Here is a 21,707-nt window from a genome sequence, read left to right on the forward strand (position 1 = left end):
ACTTTGAAGGAGGCTGCCAGTCTCGCACCAGCAGCATTGGACATGCCTTACGATGACTTTGCAAACTATTGGCGTTGTCGATTGGCAGTTTGCCTTCAGAAAGGAAACGCAGATATGATACATAACAAGATTGCAGCAATTATAGGACAGACTCCAATAGATCTTAATTCGATAAACAATATCGAAGCAAGACATTACAGTATCGATTTTACGTAAATTAGTTTAATTCTTGCGTGTTAGTGTTGATGTAGAGTAGAGGTTGTATTTGTGTCTACATAGCGTATGGTAGTTTGCTTAGCGACTGACTTGATGGTTCTAGATCATATTCTGTATCTACGTTGAAGATTTATTTCAAATATATGAGAGAGAGGGGGGAGAGAGAGAGGGGGAGAGAGAGAGATGGGAGAGACAGAGATGGGAGAGAAAGAGAGAGGGGGAGAGAAAGAGAGAGGGGGAGAGAAAGAGAGAGGGGGAGAGGGGAGAGGGGAGAGGGGAGAGAGGGGGAGAGAGGGAGAGGGGAGAGAGGGAGAGGGGAGAGGAGAGAGAGGGAGAGGGGAGAGGAGAGAGAGGGAGAGGGGAGAGGAGAGAGAGGGGGAGAGAGGAGGAGAGAGAGGGGGAGAGAGGAGGAGAGAGAGGGGGGAGAGAGAAGGGAGAGAGAGAGAGGGGGAGGAGAGAGGGAGAGAGAGAGAGAGAGGGGAGGAGAGAGGGAGAGAGAGGGAGAGAGAGAGAGAGGGAGAGAGAGAGGGAGAGAGAGAGAGGGAGAGAGAGAGATGGTGTCCTTGGTCATCATCATGCAAATTCCTACTAGCAGATGCTGAATCAGTGAAAACCAACAGTTGCTCTGACCAATATTTGAAAATAAGGCGTTCCAGACGGTTTGTTTTGCACAGCCCGGATGTGCAAGTGCCTAGTGGAAACAGTCGCTTTCTTGAACTGGTTTAGACGCGTTTAAGCTAAACTAGTTTAATTAATTAAGGTGGAAACACGGCCAAAGTTTCAACCAGTATATAAGATATACATTGTTTCCTAATTCTCTCAACTGTAGAATTACAAGTGACTGAGTACAAGATAAATTTATGCTGATTGTATTGTAGACTTTCCAAAACCAGAATATTGCTATATTTAATTGCATTTACTAGAATTAGTGTGAAATATGAAGTTATCATGCAGTTTACAGTATAGTCGTTCATTAGTGATCACAGTATGTATACAAACACCACACACACAAACACACACACACACACACACACACACACGCCACTATTGATACTCTTATTGTTAGGCTGATGATGAGACTGGAATAGAGAATTGGAAATTTGACGCACACCCTGCTGATGATGGAGAAGTACAAGCACAAACAGAGACGCAAGAAGCAGACCCCAGTGTTAAATGTCCAGAAAGATTCGTTGGTTATGAAGCTCTCTTAGATGCCAAGCCTGATGATACTGTAATGATTCCAGAAGGTCAGCTACCTTTTAATCCGACAAACGTGTCACGTACTGTTATCAGTTTGTGTGTTTCAGGAGTTCAAAGTACAGCCAAGGCACTTAAAAGAGTTTTGCACCACCCACTTCACTTGCCAGATTGTAAAACGATTCCAACTAGTGACAGCTCTAGGCATTCATACCTTCACAGAAAGGTACTACTATACATCATAATGCTGGAGTGATGTAGCATAGAAACTGTTGACGTAACTACACAGCTGCACACGCTGCCAACTTCAACTCATGTTCAAGAAACTCGAGTGGCCGAACTGCACAGTCTTCTTCAAGAGATGAAAAGCAACTTGAATGTCACGGATAGAAGGCTTGGTAAGGAATGTGACAAATTGAATACGATGAATTTGCATTTATTTGTGTTTCTTAGATTCTGTAATGAAGAGTGGAGAAGATCCAAAGCTTCAAAGAGAAGCCAAGAAGCTACTGTTACAGGTATGCACTTTAGAAGCATCCACCGTGAATTGAGTTAGATGTTTCTTTGTAGTTCGCAGTAGTTGCACAGAATATGCATTGTCCGTCATGGTAAATATGGTTTAACAACCTTTCACCTCAGTTCTCTTTTTCCACTCAATTTATATGGTACCCCTATTGAAATTGGTTGGGAGAAAATTATCCAATGAATTTTGCAGGAATGACTACACTTGTACAAATAGCATATCTGCAAACACGCACGTCCAAGTAATACTCAAGTTTCATGTTGTGTTCAGAAATCAGAGCCGTCTTGACATCGTATGAATGTAATTATATACTGTCTGTTTGATTATTGAATAGGTTCAAGCCAAGTATGATGAAGTCAGAGAAAGGTCTCTTCGTCCTGCTTTGGACATTTTCCAATCAAAGTTTTCGTCGAGTCAAGGTAGTCAACAAGACAGCAAACAGAGTGTACAACATCAAAAACACCAAAAGTTGCTATAGCCCTATCATTTAGCTATCAATCTTAAATTATTAGTATACATAAATCTGCAGTATTGGTATTTATCAGAATTACATATACATGTACAGTACAGTACTGTAGACACGTCAATAGTGTGAGCTGATGATTAGATAAAAAGAATGTAAAACAAATAATATCCCGGATGTCAACTGAGAATATGGCTGGTCGACTATGCTTGCTGCTTGTTTGCACCGTCATGCAGACTTCTCTGGGCGCTGTGCGTTTGCCATCAATATTTTCAGACCACATGGTTTTGCAGGTTTGCTAATCACCTTGGAACGAGCATGCAAACGAGAGATCTTCAGCTGCACCTGCTCATGTAATACGATGATCTTTGGCATGTAGACAAACAGCGAATATGGAGCCCGTTCGTTCATTTTCGGGTTTGCTAATCCGGGAGAGAAGGTGACAGTGGACGCTCCCAGAGGTCCATACTACAATCTGGCCAATTCCAACGGCAGGTATGTATTAGGTTCGTGGGCGGAGCTCATGGTCATAAGACAGCCTACTCAACATAAACAACACCTACTCGCTGATGCGTGACAAACCTCTCATGTCAAAATTTTCTATCTTAAATAAGGTGGTCCATCATGCTGGACCCTGTTGGAGCTTCCATGAAGACATACAACATCACCGTTTCTGGAGAAGAAGGACAGCCCATTGTCATCAAAGACGTGATGTATGGGAATGTGCTGCTGTGCTCAGGACAGGTTGCACAATACAATGCAAATAATGATCAAATCAGTAGTAATTTTAGCTAAAGATGACAGTTAGTTATTTCAATAATTTAATTAATAACAAATTTACTGTAAAAACACGATAAGATTTGACAATTTGACACACACTGGCAATGAATGGCTGTATAGAATTGTGTTGCAGAGCAATATGGTATTCACAGTCGGTGGAATGTTAAATGCAACAGCAGAGATTGCTGCTGCCCATCACCCCAATATTCGTCTATTTAAAGTAGCTCTGACAGAGAGCCCTACACCAAAGTGGGACGTCAACGGCACATGGCAGTTGTGCTCTCCTCAAACTGTTGCATCCTTCTCTGCTGTCTGCTACATGACAGCCAGATTCACAATGGACATGCACTGGCACGATCAACCCATTGGATTAATAGACTCGTCTTGGGGTGGAACGCCGATTCAGGCTTGGATGACACCAGAAGCCTTGAAACAATGTCCACAGGCCTCAAAGGCAAAATCAATTTCTCAAAACTGACAACAAAGTCATGATTTTGTATTTCTGTAGGAAGGATCAATTGATGTGTACAATGACGTGACAGGACCAGGAGATCCATCTGTACTTTGGAATGCCATGATTAACCCACTGGTTGGATATTCTATCCGAGCAGCTCTTTGGTACCAAGGAGAAGCCAATGCACGTGATGCCGTACCACAGTCGACAAAAAGCTACACATGCTACCTGACACACCTTATTCAAGTTAATATTACTATCTGGTTCGCATACTACTAGTTTCCATATGTTTTACTATTTTGTAGTCCTGGCGAGATCTATGGGGCATTGGAGACTTTGCATTTTTATATGTTCAACTGGCACCATATGGAAATGGAGATACTGTATCATACGTCCGCCAAGCTGAACTCAATGTCTTGTCACACGCAGGAGGAGATGTGAGCACTATCTAGAAGAGTATGATCGTTGATCACATCTACAGTGTTTGACGTATTGGATGGGCAGGTGGACACGACAGGCATGGCAGTAATCATTGATCTTGGTGAGGCAGATCATCGTGTTCACCCAAGAAACAAAACTGAAGTAGGTCGAAGAATGGCTTTACAACTCCTCCACGTTGCACTTGGCTTACAGCAACCTGAGGTACTCATCTGTGATAGAGAACAAATATTAGTATCTTATTTCATTTGTGTACCAGGTAAATTTCTCTGGTCCAAGTTTGGTCAAAGCTACAGCGATGTCACAGTCAGTTTTTACATTATTGTACGATGTGTATGTGTTTAAGAGCTCCGAGTGTCTGTCACTATATGCAGAAACATGGTAAGTGTTGAGATGCTCTTCGGTGACGGTATGTTCTGGAATGGTTCCCATGGCTGTGAACAGTGTTGTAATGGAGCATCACCAGTTCAGGTTTGACATTATCGTTTGTTGAATAATCAACCATTGATCCTATAATTATATTGGTGAGTGCAGGTTAGTCCCGATGAAGTCTTTGCACCAAACTCAACATGGTATAACACGACAGCAACAATCAAAGGATCTACTCTGCAGGTTGTTGTGAAAGGAATGGCGGAAACATTAATGGTGAGAATAAACTCATTACTGGTTTTCAAAGCAAGATGATCAACTTCTTCTGTTCTACTACAGCCAAAGTCCATTCGTTTAGATTGGGCGAGTTTCCCTGAATGTGTCTTATTCAACGAACACTGGTTGCCAGCATCTCCATTCATTGCTAATATTTCTTTCAAATCGTAAAATATAGCACTCATATTAGTTAACTTTACATTATGTCTCATTAGCATCATGTAACATCATGTGTAGAGTCTCTCCTCCACTGGCAGTTTCTCCCAATTTGCTCGAGACACCACCAATGGGATTCAACAGGTAAGGTTGCTTGTGCCAACTGGACATGACAATCAACAAGTTTATCTCTAGTTGGAATTATTACCATTGCAATATTGATGAACAATCTGTAATGAGAACAGCTGATGCTTTCATTGCTAACGGTATGGCCAAAGCAGGATACAAAGTCAGTGCCACTTCTGCTCCATTAAGATGAGACAAATACGCTTCACTGATGATTTAGTATATCAATATTGATGACTGCTGGATGGTGGAAAGAGCACCAAATGGAGAGATTCAACCAGATCCTGTGAGGTTTCCTTCTGGAATGAAAGCTCTGGCTGATTATGTTCACTCAAAGGTCAATCCAACCATCAAACTTATTTTAATTAAAAGTTTTTTAATGATTAATATTAAACTACATATTGATAGTAACCTGTGACAAACTTTGTTAACTTAGCTTCTCAAATAAACCGTCAAAAGTGCTATATGCTAACTGTAAATTGTAGTCTTAAGCCACCATTGTTCTCAGATTCTTACTCTTTGGGGTACTGTACAACAAAAATCCTCACCACCACAAAGTGGGGTGATTGAACGGGCTGCGTATATTTGTAATACATGTTTTACTAAAAGTATTGTTGCATTTGTCTAGGGTTTGAAGTTCGGTCTGTACACAGCACAGGCTGAGTTTACATGTCAGGTAGAACAGATTCTGAAAGTCAACATATCTAATGTCTCAGTACTGTACTATCCATTCTTGTACTACAGGGCCGTCCAGGAGCATACAATCATGAAACTCAAGATGCAGCCACCTACTGTGAATGGGAAATTGACTACTTGAAAGTAACAAATGATGTTACTGTGGCACTAAAAAACAGAAACCCTTAATACTTGCCTCACTCAGATAGATGGCTGTAGGGGAGCAAGACACCCTAACAGAAGCACATCATGGCAATTGTTTCGAAAAGGATTTGATGATTGCTACCAGAAGACTGGTCACTTTATTGTCATGAGGTCGGAAAGTATATAGAATTGTTACAGTTGAATTCTCAACTTATCTTCTTTAGTGTTGAGTCGTGTGGATCAATGTCTGATCCTTGTCATTGGTACACACCACAGCTGGCAAACATGTGGCGAACTGATGGTGATGTGCAAGTAAAACCCTTTGTTTCTGCTGCAAATATGTCTAATTAGACTAGACTATTGTGTCCTTGTCAGGCTACATGGGCTTCTGTCATGGCAAACTTGGACAAGAACAATGAGATGGCATCAATAGTCAGCAAAGGCCACTATAATGATCCAGATATGCTTGAAGTCAGAGCTTGAACTGCTTTATGCATGCATTAGCATACGATAGTAGCTTAGAATTATGCATCTAGGTTGGTGATGTTGGGCTGACATTCACTGAACAGAAGTCTCATTTCTCAATGTGGAGTTTGGTGACTGCCCCATTACTGGCTGGCAATGATATTATTCATATTTCAAAAGAAGTAAACTGTGTTTTCAATTGCAACCGCAGTAGCTTACACTTTATGTAGTCATTAGATATCTTAACAGCTCCAGAAGTACTTGCTGTCAATCAAGATCCACTTGCTAAGCAAGGAATTCGAGTATCACCAAGCAATACCACAGGAGGAGAGGTTTGTATCTGGACTGCTTGATTGTTTGCTGTAACTGATTGGACTGACTGCTTGAAAAGGTTTGGGCTCGGCCTCTTGCAGATGGCAGCATGGCAGTTGCTCTATTGAATCGTGGGGATGAACCAGTTACAATCACAGTCACATGGGAAGAACTCTCTCTCAACCCCAGTATATTACTTTGGTGTCAATCATATGATAATCTATTAAGGTTTCACATTTATTTAGAGACAAATGTCACAATCAGGGACTTATGGAACAGAAAAGATGTAGGTGAAGCTATGACGAAGTTCTCGATGAAGGTCATTCACATTGGTAGATGAATCACAAGTATATATTCTATTTGATTATTTTGTGTTACACAGGTGGCATCACATGATGTTTTTCTGTTCAAAGCAACTCCTCATACTTAAATTCCATTGCCATGGCTGAAATCAAAATCGTTTGTTTGCTTGAATTTCTGTGTAGACAGTTACAAAGTTTTCATTGCTTCTTTTGTTCTTGTACTACCGTCGTTCTCTTGTGATTGATTGCACTGACTTTTTTGTTATCATTTCTTCAGAAGTTGTACACAATTGGAAATTGGATATAGTTACAAGAAGTAGCCTGCATTGCAACCTAGAGTACATACTATACCATTTCATTTGTCTCAACTAATTTGTTGGTCTTAGTTATACATACAAATTGATGAAAACTGCATCCAATAGGGCAACATATCACAAACGTACTTCATATCAGTGTATGCCAGCATAATGCCATGCAAGGACAATTGCCCCTCAGACGAAACAGGTAGCATCTTCCATTTCTATGCGCACGGTCTGTAGAGATTAGGCCTGTGTCCTGATATCTTCTTTGCTTTTCTGTGTTTCCCTATCCATTGTTGGTTCGAAGTGGCTTAGCTGATCTCAAAATGCATCACAAAACAGTAATGCATAAAATAAAATATTGGCAGGACTCTATATTTTGGGACTATAACATACTTACCATTTATCATCTTCTACCTGTTGATTCAGGTACATTCTTAGTCAAAACTTGAGAAGCATGTGTATGCCCATTTTCACAGTTTACTTCCCAATCTTTGCTCTCTCTGTCTCCAGACACCCGTGGTATGTGTTGTAGTACATATACCCGTATTGCTCATGTGTATGGTTTTCTTGAGCTTCCCTCTCCATCACCATCTTTACTGTCTTGTTTACCTTACTGCTGGTGTGGGGATACGTACAACACAGGGTTTTTGTATGGGGTCACTCTTTGAAGTACTGGTACATACAGTGTACATCTAGAAGGTCCACAAAGCATTGTGCAGGGGCATGCAATAATTACACAATCAGCACCAAAGATTAGGCACTTTAGTGCTATTTGATGAAAATGTATTGCTGTAAAGCTGAGTGTCTACATGCCAGATAGAAAATTCCTAGTAAAGGTCACGACATTAGATCAAATGTACCAGCACTGTACTAAAATTTTATAGTACTATGATAGCACCATCCAGGAGCATACAATCATACAACTCAAGACGCAGCCATCCATCAGGACCGTTGCCAACTATACCCTTGCAACAACCCCTTCACAGTATTATAGCCAATAGTAGTTACATGTGTCTAGTCTCGTGTAGCCAGACCCTTCCCCGCCACATCATACTTTCGCCCTGAAGTATGACGCAGCAGGGAAGAGTCTGGCTACGCGAGACATGTGTCCATGTCTCACAAAGACTTTGACCACTATTCGTGCATTTGTGTTATGGCAAAACATCTCCATTTTAAATAATCAACAGCTTAGTTGATATTAACTTACACTACAAGATCTCAACGTAGAGTATACAATAAATAAATTAAGTCAAAACAAACCATTTTGTGACATCAGACAAACCTCTGCCTATTTTAAACTTGAAGACCATCATAGCCTCCACTGAGTACACCACCTAGACCTTTCCACAACTGCACAACATACTTGCAAATGTTTAGTTGTATGTGATTTTGTCTGGTGGTAGATGTCCAGCATCACCTAATGACTGCAACGAAACTCGTCCGCTCGGGCGAATTGTCAAACGAGTAACACTGCAGTTAGCTAGACTAATTCGTAGCCAGCTCTCAGGAGGTAACTGCAGAGCTCTAAACAACACAACACTACATAGATACAATGGCTAACATCTCGCATTGCTGTACAATACCTGCAAACAAAGTAACGTATCACATTGCTGTGACCAACAAATATCTCGTAACTGTCTTCCTTCTGATCTACATCAGCCCGATAAAAAAACTTCCTAAAAGCTGCCTCAATTCTTGCACCATCTTGAAAAAACTGCTGCAACACATTGAAAAGAGTCCTGTCTCAATACAAGACTTAAGTCAACTGTTCAGAAAATAAAATTACAATTATACCTACTCACTTTACAAATGAATGAATCTACAAAGGAATTAATACTGTAGTACAAAAATACAAATATATTCTACTGATATCAAGTAGAAAATTATATTGTCAACAAGTTTCTAGATAAAGTGTGACTATACGAACTTACAATCTGGTCATCTGTGATAATAATTTTTTAAGTTTTCTTGCAGTAGCAAACATCGTCCCCACTCTCTTGAATTTAGTAGCATCATACAACTGACTGCCAAATAATTTTGTTTAATTAATTAAGCAAGCCTAGTTCAAAGTTACTTCCTAATTTGATTGCACTGTGGCAGCTACCCTATAGCAATTCCCTGCTTAGCTTCCTGTTAATAATGCTTGTTCTTAGCTTCCTGTTAATGATACTCTGTTTGCTAAAGGTCTTTCAAAATCAAAGGTATGTGATCCCAGAGAGGCGGGCTGGTACAGACCACATGGTTGGCAAGAGTGATGGTTAAAACCACATATTCATGCTATTATAATGCAGCCATTTAAATATGCACTGACGTAGTGCTCTGGTTTCCAATTGTGACTCGGCGGTTCGGGATGACATGGGGCTCCTTCGGCGAGCATCTCACATGTCTCAACTGACACATCTGGTAGAAACCCACAGATAATATTAGTTGTCTCTCTAGCTCGTGTCAACGTCGACACAACCAATCTCGTATACGGTTTATCAAATTCTTTCAGTCTCTGTCCCGTCAGAGTTGCTTGACTCCTGCCCAACTCTGTCAGACATCTCAACTTGTCGTCTGACGGCTTCAAGTCGTATTGTCCATGTCTGATGAAAATAAGATGCCTCGAAGCCGTTGGTTTCTCTGGCTTATCGACTGCTTTCCCGGAATCGGTCTCTAGTTTCTTGGCTGGTTTCCTCATGTTCTCTGGCGAACGGCGATCCCAGTTGAAGTCCCACATTTTGTTAATGCTTTGCTCGTTTTCGAGTTCAGCTGCTTGAGTTCGCCTATGCAGGAACAACCAGACAGCTCCGCTTGTACCGAGAAGAGCAGAAAGAGCTTTCGCCATGATCAGCGCCGCACACTTGCCCTCGGAGAGCTGACCACAGCATATACTTAATTAACTAATTAAATCCGTATAGTACCTTGTTTTTTCTTTCATGATAGCCTACAACGTAAGTAGCTTGCTATAGAGTTTTTCACGTACACCAAGTAATACACGCGTGCATGCAGCTAGAATATACTCAAATGCAAGTATATATCACAACAAGATTTGCCAATATCTAGATCTGCCTAAATCACTGATAAATACAAATGGAATAAAATGCCTCATGAGCTATCCTGTATTGCATTGTAACAAATATGTACACCTCTTGTGCTATGTATACCTGATGATCAAAGACCAGCGAAACGCAATAGCTTCAATTTTAGAAACCGAGTGTACAGTACACATGTTCACAACATAAAAATAGTCTGTTTGCCCCTACAAAAAAGTAGTTAGTGATTGCCTAACGAGGGATTAACTTCAAACAAATCTTGATTCCCCCTTTAGCTTTTAGCGTCACATTAATTAATCTTTCAAAGGTGTGATCTTTAACTTCAATCAGCTCATAGCTAAAGCAAGAAATCAAGGTGACATAAAGTGCAGCTTATGGGTAAGTAATATGCTTACCGATAAACAGTCATTGCTACAGCCATTCGTTCTTCATTCAAGGCAAAGTTCTGACCAATACAATTCCTACAAACACGTGTGCACATGCAGTTCACACCTTAGTGAAGAGGAGATAGACAAACTCAAAATCAAAACAACCTTGGTCCTGCAGAAAATGGAACGTAAGCATATGGATGACGACCTTTAGAATTTTCAGGAGAAAAACGGCTGGGCCTGAACTCCTAACAATCAAGAGAAAGACACTCGATACAATGCATTAAAATAAATCAGTCCAACACATCCTCTACCTCTGGATTATCCCAAACATGAGGATTATGGTGAAGGCTGAAAATATCAACCCATGCCCATGCACCTTCATACACATATTTACAAAAAAATCGTGTCACTGAACTTACAAAAAACATGGCATGTTACCTTTAGGAAGAACACAGTCACTCAATTGAATATCACTGGTGACATCACGGTGCACATTGGGTACAGGAGGAAACAAACGCATAGCTTCCTTGATACACTGTGTTGTAAACACCAACGAGTTCATATCATCCCTAAAATTAGACTAAATAATATGGATCAAGTACTGTCTAATGCTTGCACAAACCATTGCAGCTCCGTTTTTCCATCATGCAAAATTCCTTCCACCTCATCCCGACACTTTTGTTGATACTCAGGATACTTTGCTAAGCAATACAATGCCCAGCCAATGCCTTCACACATACCATAGCACAGCTTACATGAATGAAATGCAACCTTGTTTGATTAAATTACCACTGGATGTTGTATCGTGACCTTCAAACATAAATGTATCCACTTCATCTCTGATTTCGCTGTCTGTTAGCCCAACACCATTTTCGTCCTGAAAAGTATATGCCATCATGTACATATAGTACCAAAACATATATACTGTCTTTGTTACCTTGGCCTCAATCAGTATGTCCAAAAAGTCCAAATACTTACGTTTTCGTAGTTTGTCTGATGTCTATAATAGAACACAATGTACACAATGCCCAAAGTATTCGTAAACATTAATACATCTTTGTTTTTTATTGCTTTGCGACGATCACTAATAACTTTCTGTGAAAAATCATGAACAAATTTCTTTGCTCTCCTGAACCTCCAGCCAGCAGGGGTTAAAGCATGAATAAGGTTGCTATGATAAGGAGGGTAGCTACATCACAAAATTAACACAATGATCAACCGATTTGATTGCCTTACAATAATGCAGAATTTTAGCTTACAGTATCCTATCGACTACAATCTCAGACAACTCGTAAACAGCATTGACATAAGAAGATTCCACTCTACAAACAATTTCATTAAAATCAACTTTTAATTAACACATGTTCCACGACATAAATTATTGGCAGATACCCTGTCTGGCAGTCAGACTGGCAGCTAAAAATACACTGAAGCAGTACATCAAGTGACATGTGGCTAGCATATTTGAACACTTCAACAGGTTCATTCTTTTCGGCTGCACTGGACCATAAATCCTAGTAAAGAGTAAATATTCATAACTGACATAACAATTTTGTAAAATCATTTTAATTCAACTGATACCATACCAGCATAGTGTTAGCGCATTTTCTATAAACATCAACATAAGGTCGAAGAATTTCAAAGTGGAATGCGGGAGTAAGAAGTCGTCTACTTCTATGCCATCTCTTGCCACTTGCAATCAATAGACCGTCTCCTGTAACATGATAAATTTATACTGACTCCTAATTAACATTAATTAATCAATTAAGAAATTCTACTCATATACAAACACAACTATAAAAATTCATAAAGAATCAAGACATTGCATGACTGTGCATGTGCCACTCAATTATTAGATGCCTATGGTACAACCCATTGAATCGCCTTTCAACGTCCTGATATAAGTTAATTATCTAGTTAGACCATGCACGTACGTAAAACAGACAAAATACACGTACAGACCTAGGCATATGTGGACAGTTCACAGATACGCGAACAGATCAACAGACATGAACCAAAGAGGGACTTACCAAGCCAAGGTCTCAGCAATCCATACGCAATTTCTGCTTTAGGCTCTATTACAAATAAAAGCCTTAATTAATTGCCATGTCGAGAAACCAAACAAACTCCAATACACGCATCCGCGTATATCTACGTGCAGCTCTAGTGTACGTTTCGCTTTCCACAGCTGACACAAATCTCCAGCAAATTACCAGATGATTTCAAGACCGTTTGTACGTCGTCCGGATTGGCCAACACGCAACCAATTGCAAACGGTCCCAGCGCGACGCGGAACGGTCGACCTTCGTACTTCTTCAAACAGTCCAGCAGCAACTTGATGGCGGACTCCCCTGGATCAGTTATTTGTCCCTAGAGGTCAACGATGTGCAAGTTGCCATCTTCACTAACTCTGTGATCGAAATTATAGCTATACGTTTTGTAGGTGTCCCCACAGAAAATGATGAGGCTCGCCACTGATCTTCATTAGACGCCGACGGAATATTATGAATTCATAGAGTGAGTGCAGCAGCTTGAGAAAAATGACAACAAGAACTGCAACTACCAGTCCAACTCCAACTATACCCATGCCCGCCCGTACAGTATTTTTACTAATAATAAAGCTCTAGCGTCTTGCGAACTCGCCCCTAGATCACGTGCTAGTGATCACGCGTCTTACGTAAACGGTTTTGTAGCAGGCTCTTCCATGATCCAAGGCTCCGTGTGCATGCCCCTCTCCAAAGTTCTACAGCTCTGCCGCTATAGTCGGAAAAGCCAACCCTACCGACTGGTTGGAACTTGAAGAGCACGCCACTCTTCGATCCAACCTCAGCTCTGCGCTGGAAGAAGTTGGAAGAGAGGCGTGCTCTTCCAGACTCTTCTGGAAGAGCCCAATCGAGTGGCTCAACCCTCAACCATTAGATTAGGCAAAACCTATAGCTAAGCACACGCCAAGTCTAGAGTATTCAGCCTTTCTCCTCCTGGGAATTCAGTCAAGATGTACAGAAGCACATACAGTACATTGAATGAATTTAAGTTTGTTTACAATACATGGATCTACTAATAACTAATAAAATTGTACTGGTAATCAATTTGCTACATAAATCTTATTTCTGAGATGTATGCAGCTCTAGATTGCTATGCAGTACTTTCCCTTGCTAATATATCATCTCTGAGTTGTTCATCTGTTTTATCCTGTGTGTTGATAGTTAATGCTTGGCACAGTTTCATTACGTCATCATGATTCAGATTCTGAGTTTTCAAAATTTCTCGAAAAGCATCAGCTAGAATTTGTTGGTCACCATATTTGACGACTAAGCTAGCTAAAAAACTTCTATCCAGGTCAGAAAGCTTTCTTTCAGTTTGTAAACGACGTTCAATCTTACTGACAGCTTCTGCAATATCTCTTGTATCATCATCTAATTCTGGATTACCTTCACACTGCTTTGTTAAAACTGACAGTTGGCTTAGTAAGCGATCACGATTCGCACAAGACGATTGACTACTTCTTGAAGTATGATTTTCAGATTTGAAATCTTTTTGCTTCATCTCCACAGATGATTGATCAAAACCAGAAGTTTGTACTATCACAGGTAGCAAGTGTGATTGTTGTGATTGCTTGTTAAGCAACAAATTTGATGAGCCATTAGATACAACCGAAGATGATTCAGAAACGTGAAATTGTGCTGTTGACCTATCTTCCTGCTGTCTTGGTAATTCATAGGTAGGCAAAGTGCAGGCAAATGGCTGATCAGTCTCAAATCCACTGTCATTGCCAAACATGATACTGCTGCGTCTTGACTCCAAAGTCTGTATAGCTGATCCACATACATGTTCCGCACCTGCGTGTAGTGCTTGTCTTACTCTTTGTTGGGAATAAGTAGTGCCGCCAGCAGCCTCAGTTTGGCTAGTGATCAATGCTTTAGACAACTGATTATGTTCTGCCTCACTTGCAGATAACGCTAATGCTATATCAAGCTCTTCTTCAGTGTCAAGCTGACAATAAGATTGTTGCTCCTTTCTAGACATTTCCAATACCAACTCCAATTCACTGTCCTGTTCAGTCGAAGCTATCATACCTCGAGGTATATTCTCTGCTTGAAGATCATCTATTGTATGCATGCCATTTGTCACAAGAACAGAATACGTGTGATCATCAAGGGGTGATGTAGGAACACGTAATTCTAGAAAATTCACTGTGTCTGTGTCTGGAATGGTCAAGTTTGACTTCATGCTATCACTCAGCCATCTGACGTAACACAGTTGCATTGTGAACTGATGTAAATCCAACTGGCCATCATCATTCAGTAAACTGAATAGATAGCGAGCCCCTTGTAAACCTTGTATATAAATTGGTGTAAAAATTTGCGGCACTCTTCTTGTCAATCTCAAAAAATTGTTTGCTTCATGTTTTTCAATTTGCTGTTCAGATGTAGTTGCCATTCTGTACATCCTCGAAGGAAGTGCAAGACTCCATTTAGCATTCAAGCATGCCAACTGCCAATGAAATTCAAATATGAAAGACAGATAATTTTCTACTGCTGATGACTGAAAGTAAATTCGCAGTTCTTGTGCAAGTTCATCCTTCTGTTGGAAGATCAAACAATATAGCTGTGTACCCCCATCTGGCATAAGTGACGTGTTCTTTACAGCTTCCAAACTCTGTTGCACCAACTTCTTAATTGAAACGTACTTGTCGTACACCCTTTTTAATAAGACAGACTGAGTAGAGATAATATTGCCTTGTGAACTGAGATCTTGTTGCCATAACCGCAGTGCGGTGGCTGCTGCCTCTGTATACTTGATGACCATGACGCATAACTCTCTAATATCACCTACCATATACTCTCGTCTCAGCTCATTACATTGTGCACCTAAAACCTGGAAAGGCATCCTAGTAGTCAAGAAAAACAAATGAAATGCAAAATTCTGCATTATCACTATTTTGTGACAGCCTACACAAACAAGCAATAATAAATCACAATAAAATCTCAAGCAGATTGAAGAAGACCTTGTAACGAACAAATGCCTTTCAAACTAGCCACAAGTGATTCTGTCAAAACTATGTCCAACAAATCATATTCTGAAATTTAGTAAAAGCAGTAAGGAAACAATAATGCATGTACCTGTATACTGATGAACTTCCATTTTAGGATTGGTTCCTGCTGCAACGTAATGACTATCACGTACAGATAATGCTGGACCTGTTTTGACAAATAAACAGACTTCTTCAAGCTGCAGTTAATAAACAACAAACCTGCTGCATATATTGCAGTGTCTTTCAACTTCTTTTCATCTCTCTGAGACATGACATCAATACTGCCTAAAGATTCAAGCTGGCCAGAAGGTGCCATAATAATACTATGTTTCCTAGAATTGGCTGCTCTTTCAAATGCACTGCCAGCATCAACCACAGAAGTCAACTGTGGCAATCTGTATTGTGTTTCAGACTGTGCAGTATCCTGCAGACTCCTAACAGAGGTAGATGCAACATTAACCATTCTCGAATCTTCTTTTGATATTTCTTGATCGGTAACTGTTCCATACAAGTGAGACAAATCTGAAAATGCTGAAGCTGCAGCAAGAATAGCTATTGCAACATCTTGTCTTGCTTGAGATGGACGCAGCTGAATAACTCCTTTATTCTATATCCATGCAACATAAACAAAAATTACTGAAAATGCAGTAATGTCTGGAGAGGTGATGAAGAGACAACTACTACACATGTTCTTAGTTATGGAGCAATTTGTGAAACTTAAAACCAGAAAAGCTTGCAAAGTAGTGTATTCTGCATGGAGACAAGTGATTATTGGAAAGGGCTAGCAATAGGTAACGAGTTTGGGAGAGGTACATGTACAGTTGGAGATTGATTTGACGAGGCTAGCAAGTTGATGATGAGGCAGCAATTATATCTTATATTTATTCATAGAGCTGTTCACAGCAAATGCCGCATGGTTGTGAATGCCACATTGGCTACTAGGAAGTCATCTCAATTATGAAGTTCATGGAAGAAGTTGACTTTTTGTGATGCTGTTACATGTACTCAAACATATAAACAATCAGAGATTTGACCTCATCAACTGCGTTACTATAATTATGCGCGCATGTGATGCATTCCAATTGTCCGTCCGCCTGTCTGTCTGTCCGTCTACCACACACCACACTGCAACCCTAGCGCATGCGCGCCTAAGGTTAATAATTATTTTTCGCTTTCTGTTATTACCTGTTCACCTCCCAACTCGTACAGCAACAGCGTAACTTGCGGCCTCATTGACAGTAGAGCTGTATAGTGTACATCATGTAAGTGGTTAATTAATAATCGAGCCCTAAAGCTCAAAATTAAGTGTCAAAAGAGAAAAACAACCGAATTCACCTGGATCAGCATCCATCGTCCTTTCTGGATGTCGGATTATCTCTTTACAAAAGTTCATTATTACCAGCATATTATCAACAAAACAATCGTGTTCTAGCTCTTTCTTGGCTCTTGCCTGTGCAAACGACATATGGCATAGGTAGATAAAACAAGCCAACTAAGATTGCAAACTCACTATAGCAGCGATATACGTTTCCTTGCTAGAACACTGCGCCATGTACAGCCTCGGTTCCAAACGCTTTCCCGTATAGTATAGGTTTGCTTGTTGAATTTAACAAGCAATAAATATTTCCCTGCTTTCCCCATGTAAGCCATAGAAGGACTAAATAAAGTTCATACAGCCTGTATCGTTGTACTGACTAAAACGCGTAGATAAACCATGAATACTGAGATATGTATGAAAGTAATCTAGAGTGTAATGTAAAACAATTATACAAATATTATTGGAGGCATCCAAGTAATTGATAAAATGTGTATAGTTCCATTACAACGCATACATCACGTCTCTTTAGCTAGAGCGCTTATAATTTGTTTCAGCTGATCAGTGGATTGGTTGGAAACATCAAAACCCAACTTGTCGCATACAGTTTCAAGTGTTTGACGTTGCAGTCTGTCCTTCTCTACGAGGTTGTCTACAAATTCTACCAAGTCGTCATCTCTTGCATGGCGTTGAATAATCTCTAAAAGAACATCTCTGCCAATATCCCTCAATGTGAGCTTCTGCTGAACATTCCCTTGAAGATCTTTCAGCACTCTATTGACCTTCGCAAAGTTCTTACGTTTAAGTAGCTCCACTACTTGAACGGCACATTTCATCATTTCTTCTTCTCCAACAGTCCCTACCTTAGCTGCATGAGCTACAGAGACAGAAGGAAACGAAGAAAAAGTAGCAGGAGATGCCAATGGCTCATATTCTGATTGCAAAACTTTGTGCCTCCGTTGTTGCCGATGCTCATTGTAAGGGTCATCATCATCATCAGATTCTCTGAAGCCAGTACACGTTGAGTCACCAGTATCACTGTCTCCATCTGTATCTTTTTCAACATCATGTGGCAAATAGGAATCACCAGATGGCTTATTCGGCAATGATACATGTAAAGATCTATCATCAGCAACTTTACTTGGTGAATGAACACCACGTGATATCATCGCTCCTGACTCAGTCAAACTCTGGTGAGGAGTGCCACTGCTACCACTTACCAGACCACTGTCTGATTCTTGCAGAGAGCTGTGAGATTTATGCTGAGCCGCATCTTTGATTTGCTGCTGCTGTGTCTGTGCTCTTCGTTCATGATTCTGCATCTGTGGTGACCTCTGACCACCTCCTTGTCTAGATGATCTATGATTTCTACGACCATTAATAACCAAAACCGTACTTGACAATAGTGCTGGATCAATGGTACTGTCAAGCTGATCATACTGGTCATAAGCGTGTTGTGAAATGATACTATCTGTACCAACTTCTCTTTCAAAATGACGCTCATGAGCTCTATCACCTGATAAAGCACCCAAGTATCTACTTTGATCCTCACGATTCTGCTCATAAATAGGAATGTCCTGCTTTGACATCTCCAATACAAGCTGCAAAGCAATATCTTTTCCTTGCCTAGCAATTAAGTTTGTGGAAATCTCCAAAGCATCACTGTACACACTACCAGTAGACTGCATACCGTGTTGTTCAAGCAATTTGATAATATCCATTGGCTGAGATGCAACTCCCACATCAAAAAAATCAACTTCAACTTCATCTGAGGTTGGACGAATAACATTGGATTTAGCATGATCAATAAGCCAGCGAACTAGTGAAATGTGTTTCTCCTCAATGAGATTACCCTGCAGTTCTTGACTACAGTACAAACGTAACACTCTCAAAGCATCAACATACAAATTTGAAAAAATCTTGGGAACTCTCCTTGTTATGTCCAGGACTTGCTGAACCTCTTGACTGTCAACTCTTCTGTCTTGTGCACTAGTACCTTGACTCAGACTCTTCACTAATCCAAAAGTCCACTTGACATTGAGATCTGCAAACTTCTCATGTAGATTAAATAAGAACATCACATATCTTGGCTCCATAGATGATTCTTGCCAAAAACCACAAACCATACGAGTAAAATCCTTTTTTAATTGCCATATTGTCATATAATGTTGAGATGCCTGTCTACCTAACTGTTGCTCACTTTCCACATCCTCCAAACTTTTCTTTACTGTTGACTTAATGACAAAGAACTTTGACACACGACCGTTATCTGATTGATTCATAACATCTTCTGATGACCAGAAAAGAAGACATGCACCTGTTTGCTCAATTCGAGAACAGACTACATTGAAAAGCTTAAATACATCATTATGTGTGGCATATTCAGCAACTAATCGTTGGCACTGCTTGAAGAGAAAACGAAAAGGAATTCGAGTTGTCAACGTAAAGAGATAGTATGAAAATTCTTCCATTATTTCAACAACATGTAAACCTAAATACAATAAGAGCATTAACAAGCCACACATACTCATGAGTGTCGACATCCAGGAATAGCATATACTCAAGCAATATGTATAAACAATTAACTATTACAGTAGTCCTATATTACAGTAAGCTCAATGGAATACAAATGTGAAAGGCACGGTACTGTCTTGTTATATGCAGTCCCCCATAGAGCTGACCTACCTGTCAAGGAGGGTAATGATGGAAGAGTTGTCCTCGTCAAATCTGCATATCGATTGTCAGTTGCAGGTATGGATTGAGATACTCTAGACACTGTAGAAAGACTTCTAGTAGCTAATAAAGAACTATCTCGATCACTGTGTGCTCGTGACGGTGTAGAAGTGACAAGAGGACTAGACTCATGAAGTTGATGATCCCAACTTTCATGATGTGATTGAGCTACTTCTGCAAACATGCCACCAGCAGTAAGAGATGACGAGCTGAAAGACTGTTCCAAACCAAACCGAACAGCAAGATCAGAAAAACCATTCATCGATGCTGCTGCCTGACCAAATGCTGTTGCAGCAGCGTCACGAGCAGGTCCAGGCACAAACACGACTGTACCATCCTAAATATTGTTCACGATGTATTATTGGAATCGTATTTGTGCTATTTATAAAACTACAAACCTGTACATCAGCATTGAAGTGATACAAAAAGTCTACTGCATCATTTGAAATTCCATAGTCAGCTAGCGTAAATAACATTAGTTTTATACACAAAGCCTAGGAGAATGTTATGTATTGTCTAGTATCGACAGCTAATTTAGTCACATACCAGGATTTATAGTGATGGATGTTCTATTGTTGGATACAAGTTCTGCAGCAACAGCTGCGATGGATCTGACGTCATCTTCGAATTGATCAGGTGGCACGGCGGTTTGATAGAAGAACTAGAATAGATGACAACCGTTGTAACACGTTCACAAGCCGTAGGTAGAGACATACGATCTTACAAGTCTTTCCTGAAATGACTGCCTCATGCTATCAGTGTTCAACTCCATTTGGTTAACTCTGAATCGACAAAGAGCACACAACGCAAGTCGTCGCGATATGTTATGCACATGCGCGAACGGGGAATTTTCCATGATGTCATGGCAGTGAGCCAGTACATGGGTAAGCACGTAAGGCGACTTTACGTTATGCAAGATCATGGCACATTTTGTTGTTGTAACGTATCGTATTGATTTTCGTAACCTAACGCAAGATGTTGAGATGGTTCAACTTTTCCTTGTTGACGTCAGCAATCATCCAGCAGTGAGTGAGTGTCACTCCTGAGCATGCGCATTTTACTGCTGTGGTATGGATACCGACGAGCGTCCTATTGACCTTGTACGCGAGTATCCGTATTTGTACGACATGGTCGGTCATGCTCACTTCATTTACTAGGGCCTGGTATTCCCCTAGAGCCTGCCTGCACTGGAGACTCTATCTAGAAATGAGTCTAAGAACGATTCGTTTAATTAAGTGAGCAAACGGCGACGAAAAAGCTTCATGAACTTCCGTCGCCCCATCCTTTTGTATTGTAGCTAGGGATTGTGTGTACTTGACAACCAAACACCTTCAGGAGTTGAATGCCACCTACAGTCAACTATTCACACGTCCCTTACAATCAATCCTTTACTACACTGTGCTGCATCTAACACTGTTGATAGTCAATGTTTGCTGATATCAATTTCTATGTCAGTAAATACCATACCACTGTCGTTACAACGGAACTGAGTGTATACCTAGACTGTACATTTCAATTGTCTTGATCACGATCGCAAAACGACGACTACCTATACCAGGCCTATATACGTAATCCAAACTACTAGGAAGTTTGCATGTTTACTTCCATGACAGCTAGGTTTTCGACAAATACGTATTGTCTAGCTAGGACTTGGCGTTTCAGTAGACGGTCTGAAAACTCCGTTGGACGTGTTACTCACGAACGAGGCGCCTACGGATGCCGTACAACTAGTAGTTGACTGACTGTAGGTAGCATTCGGCTCACACAATCCTATATAGCTACAATACAAATGGATGGGCGACGGAACTTCATGAGGGTTTTCGTATAAATTGATATCGGCTATCACCAGTGTTAGATGTAGTCTCGCGTAGCCAAACCCCTCCCCTTCTTGATATCTACCGGCGGGAAAGGTATCAAAGGTATCAAATTCCCCGCCGGTAGATATCAAAAAGGGGAGGGGTTTGGCTACGCGAGACTATGTTAGATGCAGCACAGCTAGTGTAGTAATAGGGGATTGATG

At 40.5% G+C, this 21,707-nt stretch overlaps 6 protein-coding genes across 12 annotated transcripts in view; 2 read left to right on the plus strand and 4 right to left on the minus strand.

Annotated features, from left to right (window-relative positions):
• The window catches only part of LOC134178772 (X-ray radiation resistance-associated protein 1-like), a 13,012-nt gene extending 10,583 nt beyond the window's left edge, over nucleotides 1–2,429 (plus strand). For all 4 annotated transcript variants that reach the window (XM_062645666.1, XM_062645674.1, XM_062645683.1 and 1 more), the window contains 5 exons: nucleotides 1,283–1,463; nucleotides 1,524–1,639; nucleotides 1,703–1,811; nucleotides 1,867–1,931; nucleotides 2,271–2,429. In XM_062645666.1, coding sequence (XP_062501650.1) covers nucleotides 1,283–1,463; nucleotides 1,524–1,639; nucleotides 1,703–1,811; nucleotides 1,867–1,931; nucleotides 2,271–2,414 — 615 coding nt within the window. In that variant the 3' untranslated portion in view covers nucleotides 2,415–2,429. The remainder of the gene's footprint in view (nucleotides 1–1,282; nucleotides 1,464–1,523; nucleotides 1,640–1,702; nucleotides 1,812–1,866; nucleotides 1,932–2,270) is intronic.
• Nucleotides 2,430–2,575: 146 nt separating this feature from the next.
• Nucleotides 2,576–7,255, plus strand: LOC134178763 (sialate O-acetylesterase-like). Its single transcript, XM_062645657.1, has 24 exons — nucleotides 2,576–2,692; nucleotides 2,779–2,894; nucleotides 3,014–3,143; nucleotides 3,313–3,633; nucleotides 3,688–3,879; nucleotides 3,939–4,070; nucleotides 4,138–4,275; nucleotides 4,331–4,377; nucleotides 4,446–4,542; nucleotides 4,606–4,716; nucleotides 4,780–4,883; nucleotides 4,954–5,016; nucleotides 5,068–5,161; nucleotides 5,219–5,335; nucleotides 5,627–5,674; nucleotides 5,743–5,817; nucleotides 5,879–5,988; nucleotides 6,042–6,129; nucleotides 6,193–6,288; nucleotides 6,354–6,464; nucleotides 6,513–6,614; nucleotides 6,674–6,782; nucleotides 6,840–6,913; nucleotides 6,977–7,255. Exons 1-24 carry the CDS (start codon nucleotides 2,576–2,578, stop codon nucleotides 7,022–7,024), a joined length of 2,640 nt encoding a protein of 879 aa, XP_062501641.1. The 3' UTR covers nucleotides 7,025–7,255.
• Nucleotides 7,256–8,335: 1,080 nt separating this feature from the next.
• On the minus strand, nucleotides 8,336–10,040 carry LOC134185168 (serine/threonine-protein phosphatase PGAM5, mitochondrial-like). Of its 2 annotated transcripts, none has more exons than XM_062652957.1 (3): nucleotides 9,510–10,040; nucleotides 8,782–8,912; nucleotides 8,336–8,722 (listed from the first exon to the last, which is right to left on the minus strand). In XM_062652957.1, the coding sequence occupies exons 1-3, from the start codon at nucleotides 10,023–10,025 to the stop codon at nucleotides 8,572–8,574; spliced, it is 798 nt and encodes a 265-aa protein (XP_062508941.1). In that variant the 5' UTR covers nucleotides 10,026–10,040; the 3' UTR covers nucleotides 8,336–8,571. The 2 variants fall into 2 exon arrangements, with proteins under 2 accessions (XP_062508941.1, XP_062508932.1); XM_062652948.1 differs by having other exon boundaries at nucleotides 8,782–8,915.
• Nucleotides 10,041–10,237: 197 nt separating this feature from the next.
• Nucleotides 10,238–13,233, minus strand: LOC134180090 (cytochrome P450 4B1-like). Of its 2 annotated transcripts, XM_062647174.1 has the most exons (15): nucleotides 13,039–13,233; nucleotides 12,818–12,974; nucleotides 12,635–12,679; nucleotides 12,191–12,318; nucleotides 11,997–12,118; nucleotides 11,864–11,926; nucleotides 11,658–11,793; nucleotides 11,542–11,604; nucleotides 11,394–11,481; nucleotides 11,227–11,332; nucleotides 11,043–11,173; nucleotides 10,916–10,980; nucleotides 10,767–10,849; nucleotides 10,629–10,694; nucleotides 10,238–10,570 (listed from the first exon to the last, which is right to left on the minus strand). In XM_062647174.1, the coding sequence occupies exons 1-15, from the start codon at nucleotides 13,189–13,191 to the stop codon at nucleotides 10,465–10,467; spliced, it is 1,512 nt and encodes a 503-aa protein (XP_062503158.1). In that variant the 5' UTR covers nucleotides 13,192–13,233; the 3' UTR covers nucleotides 10,238–10,464. The 2 variants fall into 2 exon arrangements, with proteins under 2 accessions (XP_062503158.1, XP_062503166.1); XM_062647182.1 differs by lacking the exon at nucleotides 13,039–13,233 and having other exon boundaries at nucleotides 12,740–12,943.
• Nucleotides 13,234–13,574: 341 nt separating this feature from the next.
• LOC134182823 (uncharacterized) lies at nucleotides 13,575–17,232 on the minus strand. Of its 2 annotated transcripts, XM_062650268.1 has the most exons (7): nucleotides 17,150–17,232; nucleotides 16,975–17,089; nucleotides 16,825–16,883; nucleotides 15,859–16,246; nucleotides 15,728–15,805; nucleotides 15,613–15,663; nucleotides 13,575–15,556 (listed from the first exon to the last, which is right to left on the minus strand). In XM_062650268.1, exons 1-7 carry the CDS (start codon nucleotides 17,189–17,191, stop codon nucleotides 13,740–13,742), a joined length of 2,550 nt encoding a protein of 849 aa, XP_062506252.1. In that variant the 5' UTR covers nucleotides 17,192–17,232; the 3' UTR covers nucleotides 13,575–13,739. The 2 variants fall into 2 exon arrangements, with proteins under 2 accessions (XP_062506252.1, XP_062506257.1); XM_062650273.1 differs by lacking the exons at nucleotides 16,825–16,883; nucleotides 16,975–17,089; nucleotides 17,150–17,232 and having other exon boundaries at nucleotides 15,859–16,137; nucleotides 16,202–16,246.
• A 134-nt stretch (nucleotides 17,233–17,366) lies between these two features.
• On the minus strand, nucleotides 17,367–20,498 carry LOC134182812 (uncharacterized). Its single transcript, XM_062650261.1, has 5 exons — nucleotides 20,412–20,498; nucleotides 20,234–20,348; nucleotides 20,086–20,147; nucleotides 19,640–20,024; nucleotides 17,367–19,445 (listed from the first exon to the last, which is right to left on the minus strand). The coding sequence occupies exons 1-5, from the start codon at nucleotides 20,457–20,459 to the stop codon at nucleotides 17,473–17,475; spliced, it is 2,583 nt and encodes an 860-aa protein (XP_062506245.1). The 5' UTR covers nucleotides 20,460–20,498; the 3' UTR covers nucleotides 17,367–17,472.
• Nucleotides 20,499–21,707: the final 1,209 nt, after the last annotated feature.

This window comes from Corticium candelabrum, chromosome 1, assembly GCF_963422355.1.
Source record: "Corticium candelabrum chromosome 1, ooCorCand1.1, whole genome shotgun sequence".
Classification (NCBI taxonomy): Eukaryota; Metazoa; Porifera; class Homoscleromorpha; order Homosclerophorida; family Plakinidae; genus Corticium; species Corticium candelabrum.

Bases quoted from the DNA above. Each gene is read 5' to 3' on its own strand.
- LOC134178763 (XM_062645657.1), top strand. From the start codon at position 2,576: ATGTCAACTGAGAATATGGCTGGTCGACTATGCTTGCTGCTTGTTTGC. The intron at 3,634-3,687 runs GCAAAATCAATT...GTATTTCTGTAG, and splicing joins AATGTCCACAGGCCTCAAAG to GAAGGATCAATTGATGTGTA. The intron at 4,378-4,445 runs GTCAGTTTTTAC...CACTATATGCAG, and splicing joins AAAGCTACAGCGATGTCACA to AAACATGGTAAGTGTTGAGA.
- LOC134185168 (XM_062652948.1), bottom strand. From the start codon at position 10,025: ATGGCGAAAGCTCTTTCTGCTCTTCTCGGTACAAGCGGAGCTGTCTGG. The intron at 8,916-9,509 runs GTCAGTGCATAT...AATGTGTTGCAG, and splicing joins ATTGGAAACCAGAGCACTAC to CAGTTTTTTCAAGATGGTGC. The intron at 8,723-8,781 runs GTATTGTACAGC...TGTGTTGTTTAG, and splicing joins ATACGTTACTTTGTTTGCAG to AGCTCTGCAGTTACCTCCTG.
- LOC134180090 (XM_062647174.1), bottom strand. From the start codon at position 13,191: ATGGGTATAGTTGGAGTTGGACTGGTAGTTGCAGTTCTTGTTGTCATT. The intron at 11,794-11,863 runs GTAAGCTAAAAT...TTTGTGATGTAG, and splicing joins ATTGTAGTCGATAGGATACT to CTACCCTCCTTATCATAGCA. The intron at 10,850-10,915 runs GTAGAGGATGTG...CTTGATTGTTAG, and splicing joins ATGTTTGGGATAATCCAGAG to GAGTTCAGGCCCAGCCGTTT.
- LOC134182823 (XM_062650268.1), bottom strand. From the start codon at position 17,191: ATGGCGCAGTGTTCTAGCAAGGAAACGTATATCGCTGCTATA. The intron at 17,090-17,149 runs GTGAGTTTGCAA...TCGTTTGCACAG, and splicing joins AAACGTATATCGCTGCTATA to GCAAGAGCCAAGAAAGAGCT. The intron at 16,247-16,824 runs GTAATAACAGAA...GCATGGATATAG, and splicing joins ACGAGTTGGGAGGTGAACAG to AATAAAGGAGTTATTCAGCT.
- LOC134182812 (XM_062650261.1), bottom strand. From the start codon at position 20,459: ATGGAGTTGAACACTGATAGCATGAGGCAGTCATTTCAGGAAAGACTT. The intron at 20,025-20,085 runs GTTTGTAGTTTT...AACAATATTTAG, and splicing joins ACTTCAATGCTGATGTACAG to GATGGTACAGTCGTGTTTGT. The intron at 19,446-19,639 runs GTAGGTCAGCTC...TATTGTATTTAG, and splicing joins ATCATTACCCTCCTTGACAG to GTTTACATGTTGTTGAAATA.